The sequence below is a fragment of the Agelaius tricolor genome, unplaced genomic scaffold (genome assembly GCF_023055355.1).
Source record: "Agelaius tricolor isolate 1412-34295 unplaced genomic scaffold, bAgeTri1.0.p SCAF_3, whole genome shotgun sequence".
Classification (NCBI taxonomy): domain Eukaryota; kingdom Metazoa; phylum Chordata; class Aves; order Passeriformes; family Icteridae; genus Agelaius; species Agelaius tricolor.
The window spans coordinates 20,039,531-20,047,738 of record NW_027269263.1 but is presented as its reverse complement, the minus strand read 5'-3'; the positions used below and the strand labels follow the sequence as shown (position 1 = coordinate 20,047,738).

At 49.3% G+C, this 8,208-nt stretch overlaps 1 protein-coding gene and 1 non-coding gene across 2 annotated transcripts; both read left to right on the top strand.

The window, feature by feature from the left end:
- Positions 1 to 501: 501 nt before the first annotated feature.
- RPL3 (ribosomal protein L3) lies at positions 502 to 7,590 on the top strand. Its single transcript, XM_071422906.1, has 10 exons — positions 502 to 586; positions 1,599 to 1,791; positions 2,278 to 2,446; positions 3,309 to 3,444; positions 4,596 to 4,782; positions 5,166 to 5,326; positions 5,622 to 5,723; positions 6,200 to 6,295; positions 6,733 to 6,852; positions 7,481 to 7,590. Exons 1-10 carry the CDS (start codon positions 584 to 586, stop codon positions 7,523 to 7,525), a joined length of 1,212 nt encoding a protein of 403 aa, XP_071279007.1. The 5' UTR covers positions 502 to 583; the 3' UTR covers positions 7,526 to 7,590.
- Positions 4,900 to 4,992, top strand: LOC139588734 (small nucleolar RNA U83B). The gene has a single exon (XR_011678793.1). It is a non-coding gene; the product is annotated as a small nucleolar RNA U83B (small nucleolar RNA).
- Positions 7,591 to 8,208: the final 618 nt, after the last annotated feature.

Sequence of the window (8,208 nt, the reverse complement as noted above, 5' to 3'; positions counted from 1 at the left end):
CCAGCTCTGGCTTCCACTGATACCATTGTCTTGGGTTTGCATCCTCTTCTGTACCACGAGCAATAGTGGATTAAGGCCCGTGTTCATTATAATAACACAGATGAAATTTCACAAAATTAAAATAAATTAAATTTTGAAACTCCATTTCAAGAAAAAAAAAAAAATGAAAATTCATGGAATGAAATTTCAAAATTTCATGAAACTGAGTGACATTTTGAAATTTCATGAAATGAAATTAACATTATGAAATAAAATTTAATTAAATGAAATGAAATAGAAAAATGAAATGAAGTTTGATGAAATGAAACGAAACGACACGTCAAGTTTTCATGACATTAAATGAAATGTAGTTGAATGAAATGGGATGAAGTGAAATAAACATTATCTGTTATGACCGAAGTTCCCCACAAGCCCCACTAGATGGTTTATGCGGTGTTGTTTTTCTGCGCATCGGTGCCCGCGCACCTTTTTGGATGCGCTCGCCACCCGTAGCGCCGCGCACCCTCTCGCGAGACCGAGGGCGGTGCGCTTATAAAGGCTGCGCGCGGCGCTAGCGGCCCTTCCGGCCCGGCGCGTGGACAAGATGGTGGGTGCGGAGGCCTCCGGTCTGACCGCGCATCCCGCGGGCATCGCCGCCATCCCGGCCCCGTCTGCCGCGCGGCCCCGCGCCCGCCGCCCCCGGCACCTGCGGGACGCCGTGCGGGGCTCATGTCGGGGCGCGGGCGAGGCCTTGCGCCGGGAGGCCGGGCGGGCCAGTGCGATGCCGGGCGGGGAGCGGGGTGTGGGGTGTGGGTGGCGCGGGCAGCTGTGGGGGCATTTGGGGCGCTTTTTTGTAGGAGGGGGGGACGGCTTCTCTCTAAAGAGATCCTGTGGTTATGGCCTTTTTGGGGATTTAAACTTCGCTTAGGGTAACTCTTGTGGAGTATTTTTTTTTCTTTAAATAAATACATGCTATTTTTAGTTCCGTGCACACCTGCACGGTATTTTTCTTTAATTTGCGTGTGAGATTGGATGGGTAGATCTTTCTTGGGCGTGAGAGTTCTCCGGGTGGAAGCCAGTCTTTAATGGCTCGTAGGCTGCAGGGGTGGTACTCAAGGAGAAAATCTTGGGAAAAAATACTGCTTTTCCACCCAGGGCAACTGGCTCAAAGGCGGGTGTTGAGATGCTGCTTTACTGCAGTTTTTCAAACTGAAATTGTCTCTGTTATGCTTATTTTGGTACCGATTCATTAAAAAATGTGAGGCTGTATTTTTTAGACTCGTGGGGTGGACTGAACTTGTAGTGACACACTGTGGCCAAATTACAGCTTCTGTAGTTCCCTGGCCAGAGTGGGACTTGGTGGCATCTTAGATAAGAATAAGCTTAGAAGGGGCATTAAAGAAACCTGAGAAGTACATAGTTATTGCGTGGGGATTACAGTCCTGTAACATAATAGAATACAGAAGCCTAGCAGGTGATAGTGAGAATTTCTAGAATGCAAAATGTCTTGGATATGTGTAATACTCCTCTTCTAAGGCAAGGACAGAGCTGGCCTTGGCCCCGCGTGGGCGCAAGCAAGCCTCTGCAGCAAGCACTGAGTGCTGGTTGTCTCTCCGCAGTCTCACCGCAAGTTCTCGGCCCCGAGGCACGGCTCCCTGGGCTTCCTGCCCCGCAAGCGCAGCAGCAGGCACCGGGGCAAGGTCAAGAGCTTTCCCAAAGATGACCCCAGCAAGCCTGTCCATCTCACTGCCTTCCTGGGCTACAAAGCTGGCATGACCCACATTGTCCGCGAGGTGGACAGACCTGGATCCAGTAGGTATTAGTGTTCCTCTTGGAACAGGAGGTGGGGTTGATCAGGAATGGTGACACGTGGCCCCTTCAGCAGCAGCTCTGGGTTCTAGTCCTAGCTTGACTTCACCCTGTTCCACGTCCAAGTAGGAGGTGTATTTCTGCTGTAACCACTGGTTTGGTTTAGCTGCACCTTGGGATGGCTATTCTGGATGTGGGGGGGACATCAGTCATCTGCATTCGGTGTTTTTTTGGAGATTGTCCAGTCCTTGCTGCCATCCATTTTGCCTATCCAGCTTGGCTGACCTTTCTCCTCATGAGCCAGCCTCAAAGTTTTGCAAGACATTAAGTAATGACTTCAGAGTTGGTTGCTTTACCCTGCATCATCTCTGTGAAAAGAGTTTGAGTCATTTAATCTTTCACACGGAGGACTTGAGAGTGAGGAAAAACAGGTGGTGTTAAAAGAGTTGCTGCTGGAATTAATTGCGCTGTGTTTCTGTTTCCGTGCAGAGGTGAACAAGAAGGAGGTGGTGGAGGCAGTCACTATTATAGAGACCCCTCCCATGGTCATCGTGGGCATCGTGGGGTACGTGCAGACTCCTCGTGGTCTCCGTAGCTTCAAGACCATCTTTGCTGAGCATATCAGCGATGAGTGCAAGCGCCGCTTCTACAAGAACTGGTGAGACTGCAGGGCCTTGCCTGCTCTCAGGCCATGATTTGTGTTTTTACTGTTGGGCTGCAATGATCCTAGCACGGCTTTTTAGTAGTTAGTGTTTAGCTTTGACACTAATAATGGGATAGGCTGTAGGAGTGGTGCTGTGAGGGTGGCACATTACTTTAGGTGGTGCTGGTGTGGGTGTGGTGGCTTTGGCTCTGCCCAGGCGCTCCCTAACAGGCTACACGTGATGATACTTCGACGGGCGGACATAAGGAAATCGCCTCTGGTGCTTGTTGATGAGTGTCGAGTCCTGACTGTAGCCCTGTTCTCTCAGGAAAGGGGAAGACAAGTGTCACTTATGATTGCCATTCCAGGCGCTGTTGTTGTGATTGAAAGCGTGCATTTGCCCAAGTGTGGCTCCAGCGTGTCTGGAGCTTCCAGCCTGTTTATGAATTGGCAGGCTGAAAAGACGTCAAAGTGGAGCAATAAGGTTCTCAAGGGTGTTTTAGTAACAACCTTGCTGTCGGGCACACAAGGCGGGGGGGGGGGGGGGGGAATTAGGTATTTTGAAGCAGATCACAGTCATCTCACAGTTGCTTTAAAGATCTGTTTTTTTTCTGTTATTGTTTGACATCTCCTTACAGTCTTTTGTTTTCTGTAGCGTGAATGTTAATGTGCTTTGGAATTCATGGCAGCTCCACTCAGCTTTGGCAATTTTGCCACTGTCTGATGAGCTCCAGGCTCCGCTTGCCAGTGGAAAAGAGTCATTAGAAGCTGGCAATGAGCCAAAGCCAACTGAGGTGGCAACTCCTTCCGCTCACCCCACTTCCCTGGGGATTGATGAAGGGCTTAGCCAAACCTTGTCTCTGCTCTGCTCCTGAAGGCACAAATCCAAGAAGAAGGCCTTCACCAAATACTGCAAGAAGTGGCAAGATGAGGAGGGCAAAAAGCAGTTGGAGAAAGATTTCAATAGCATGAAGAAGTACTGCCAGGTTATTAGAGTCATGGCTCACACTCAGGTAAGTGCCTGTGGGCTCAGGTATGCTGGAAACTGCTGAGAGAGCAGGCCGGCTTGAAACTTGATCTGTCTCTGTAGGGAGATTTCTGCCCTCCCCTGCAGCTTGATGCTGTCTATTCAGCACACTCATTCTCTACAGAACTGTGCTCACTGGATGTTTAAGGAGCCTTGGCAACCACTGGCTGGTTTTGAAGGAATGTCCAAAAGACACTGAGCTGTAGTAAGAACTTTTTGCAAAGGAACAGTCCTTTGCTTATACTGTGTAGACCTAGTCTCTTAATTTCAGATACATATAAAACCAGACTGAACATTAAACTCAGAGGTTTGTGTGCTTAGCAACGTTTCAGGCTGCATTCTGTTGGGATTGCGAGCACTCAGACTTTCGGCAGCTTCTCTTGCTCAGCTGGAGGAGATCTTCTGCTGAGTGATGTGGTGTCTCCCCAGCTGTCAGTGCTCCGACTTTCTCGGGAGGTGGATTGAATCTTTCGAGTTGGCTCTTAGTGCAGTAAGATGGCAAATTTTAATAGAATTAATTTCCTGTAGTAGACAGTAGTGTTGCAACCTCTATTGATTCTCTCACTGGTTCCCTCTCCTAAATACAGCAGAAGTAACTGTAAATGCGATCCAGCCCAAAGTGGCCTTAAGTGTAGCAGGCTTTTATCAAACAATTGGAACAGTTTGAGTTAAAGGGGACCTTAAGAGGATCATCCAGTTCCAACCCCCATGCTATGGGCAGGGGCACCTTCCACTATACCCGGTTGCTCAGGCCCCTGTCAAACCTGACTGAACAGTTGTAGGGGTGTGGGGGCATCCAGAGCTTTTCTGGGCAACCTGTGCCAGTGACTCACACCCTCATCATAAAAGTAATCCTTAGGTCCAGTTTAAATCCACTCTGTTCCTGTTTCAGTTTAAAACTATTGCCCCTTGTTTCTTGTTATTCCTCAGTGGAATTTTGCTGATGGCTGTGGGGTAATGACTTGCAAGCCACTTTACAACTTTCCCCCTTGTTGTAGGGACTTCTTTAAGTTCTGTATTTTGGAAAAAGGATACTAGAGAAATATATTAGGCCAGGGCTAAAAGGATGCTGGGCTTATTAATACAGGGTTCATTTCAGAAGAGCAGGAGCTGAATGTCATGTTTTCTGTGTTCTAGATGCGTTTGCTCCCCCTGAGGCAGAAGAAGTCTCACCTGATGGAGATCCAGGTGAATGGTGGCACTGTTGCTGAGAAGGTGGATTGGGCCCGGGAGAAGCTGGAGCAGCAGGTGCCTGTGTCAACGGTCTTTGGCCAGGATGAGATGATAGATGTCATTGGAGTCACCAAGGGCAAGGGGTATAAAGGTAAACACATGGAAGTCCTTCTCTTTGTGATAGGATACAGTTTTTAATGAAATGCTGGCCTTGTGTTTTCATAAGTTCATGTACCAAGAGCTGGGTAGGTAAATCTGTACTGCTGTCACAGTTCAATGATGAGACCATGGAATGAGCGCTGGGCACAGCGCCTGACATCCGTGAGGAGTCATTCCATGCTGCCTTCCTTCTGAGAACACAGCCCAGGGACAGCCAGGGAGGGACCTTCGCCAGGAAATGGTGATTCCTGGGATGCTGGGTCTGTGCATCCCTTTTGTTGCCTGGGGACTGCAGCTTGAAAAGGTGGCTTAAACTGTGATTGAAGACTGAAGTGACATCTCAGCTTGACAGCAGGCTGCTTTGGTCCCTTGCAGGCGTCACCAGCCGCTGGCACACCAAGAAGCTGCCGCGCAAGACTCACCGTGGCCTGCGCAAGGTGGCGTGCATCGGCGCCTGGCACCCCGCCCGCGTGGCCTTCTCCGTGGCCCGGGCGGGCCAGAAGGGCTACCACCACCGCACCGAGATCAACAAGAAGGTTGGTGTCCCTCAGCTGCTGGCCGGGAGCGAGAGCTGCCTGATGTCATTTGCTCTGTGACAGTGAACAGACAGAGTGGGGAGTTCTGCTTGGGGTGTTTTGCTGTGTTAGAATGTTGTCTTGGGGATAGTGGCCATGGTTAGTTATGTTGGATAACTAAAATTCTTGGATGGCCACATGTTTCCCAAGTGCAGCAGACTGTTTCCTCTGAGGTTTTGGAGAGTTCCTTACATTTTATCTGATGACAGGCTCTTTTTCCTACCTTTTGCTAAGTAGACGTTCTTTATGTTTTTAGATTTACAAGATTGGCCAAGGTTACCAAATCAAGGATGGAAAGCTCATCAAAAACAATGCATCGACTGATTATGACTTGTCTGACAAGAGCATTAACCCTCTGGTGAGTTGCTGCAGCTCTGTGCCAAGAGTCTGCTTGTGAGTTGCAATCCTGAGAGGCAAATGGGCCCTGGTATAAGACACAAAATGGTTAAATGAAGAGCTCTTAGATAAGTCAGCTGCTGTTGAAGGTGGTGGTGTTTAGTCAGCTTCAGTACTGACTTGTATAACATGGAAATTGAATTTGTTATGTGGCAATAAGACAGAGATGTTGCAAACCTTGAGTGGTACTTGTACAAGGAATAACTTAACAGGAAGAGCTTTTGCTGTTTTGTCAGCCTCTTCTGCTGTTCTTAATAAAAGCCCTACAGCAACAAGTAAACGTCTGCATAAGAAACTTGACCAGTGAAAGGCAATACTGGAAACAGGATTTCAGTGGATGTGGGAATGGTCAAGGTGCAGAAATGGTGCAGATCTGTAGGCAGATGTGATCACTGGTCCTGCTTGGTACAGAGCACTGACTGTTCTCTCCTTGCTCAGGGAGGCTTTGTCCACTATGGTGAGGTGACCAATGACTTCATCATGGTGAAGGGCTGCGTTGTGGGCACCAAAAAGAGGGTCCTGACCCTGCGCAAGGTGAGTGATGGGCTGGAACAGTGAGGGAGCTGTGCTGCCTCTGGTGCAGATGGTGTGTGTGCTGTTCTGGGAATCATGTGGCTTGCTAGAAAGAAAAGCCTTCCACACAACCCACCTCGTAGTAATGGCCTTGGGAGTGGCATGAGGTCATTTCTGCAGGTGTAGTGATGAACATGGTTAAGGCTTGAGAAATCTTGTGAGCAGAAGGACACTGATGGAGTGGGGCTTGTGCTGCAGGGAGCTGGCCAGTCTTCAGCCTGGGAGGCCAAGGGTGCAGGGTAGATGGCTCATGGTCAGGTGTTCTTGCACATGGTAGCAGCTGAGGTCAGAGGGACTGAGGAGGCATTAGCCATGGAGGGGACAAGAAGTAGCCAGTGTACTGGAGGCTAAAAGGGCGCTGCTGCTGCTGCATACTCACCTGGCATCTCTCTTTTTAGTCCCTGCTTGTGCAGACCAAGCGCCGGGCCCTGGAGAAGATTGACTTGAAGTTCATTGACACAACCTCCAAATTTGGTCATGGCCGCTTCCAGACAGCTGAGGAGAAGAAGGCTTTCATGGTAAGGGCTCTTCCTGGCACATCTATTGGTGTACCACTGGGTTGTCTTGGAGCTCATGGCAGCTGATAGCTTGGCCTTTGGGCTGTCATGTGGCCAAAGTTCCTGTGAAACAGAAACTTCACTTGAGAGACCTCCTCCTGCCAGCTTGGATATAACTGCAGGGCCTGGGGTCTCTGTTCCCCAGTGACAGCTCTGTGTCTGAGGGGTGATGCCACTTTAGGGCCCAAGTTGTTCAGTGTTGAAGCATGGAACAAGCACTACTCCATTTTCTCTAAGAGCAGCTCATGAGGAGGGTGCTCACAGTGGTGGTGTTCCCAGTTTGTCATTGGCTGGAGAAGGCAGCCAGGAGCTCTGAAGGCCCTGGCAGGGTCAGAGCGGTGCCGTGCTCGGGACCCAGCAGGAGCTTCCCCACCAGGTGGCACCAGCGTTGTGCTCAGGAGCACCCGGAGTCACCCGGCCAGCCCGGTTCAGCTTTCCCAAAACTGTGGGATTGGGGCATGGGGTTTCCAATGGGTTGCAGCATGGAGGGCTTTTTTTGCCTTGATTTCTTTACAGCTTTTGTGACTGGGATGTTATGTCTTTTGTGCAGGCTGCTGTTCACATAGCTTGTTTTGTGGGTTTTTTTCAGGGACCACTCAAGAAGGATCGCATTGCAAAAGAGGAGGCAGCCTAATGGGTGGAATGGTCCTATGGCCTGTGTGCTCTCAGACCAAAAAATAAATATTTTAAAGAAATTAATTTTGCCTTTTATTATATATATCACTATGTCAAGCCTGGTACTCTGACTGCAGGTTCTATGTGTGGATCAAACCAAAGAAGCATGTAAAGGTTTAGCTCATGAGCATCTCCCTTATAGCAGCAGGGTTGCTCTAAAAAAAATGAAGCTGCTGTTGCTGGTTTTGCAGAGAAAAGATTGTGGGTCAGAGCAGGATGTCTCTGGGTGTGTGAAATAGTGAAGCAGCAGGGGCCCTAAATAGGTTTGCAGTTGCTGAGATACTAGTCCACCTATCAAGCCCCAGCTGGGTGGACAGAGAGCTTTGAGTCAAATGGGTTTTGCAATAACCCAGACATTCAAACCACTAAATTTTGGGTAGCTGGTGGGTGCTGGTTGTTGCCATGGAAACCTTCCATTGTCTGTATGGCAGGGGCTGTAGCCTGTGCACACTTTGCAAATACAGTTTGTTGCTGTCTCTCAGAGCAGCAGAAAGCAGCAGATACACTAAAAAATCCCAGCCTCACAGCAGCTGGATTTTTCTGAATTGCATGCAGTTCCCTGATTAAGGGTGACAGGAGGCAGCCCTGCCTGGGCAGGGAGGGGGGTGATTTGCATCCCACCCTCTGAGAGGTGGGAGAGCT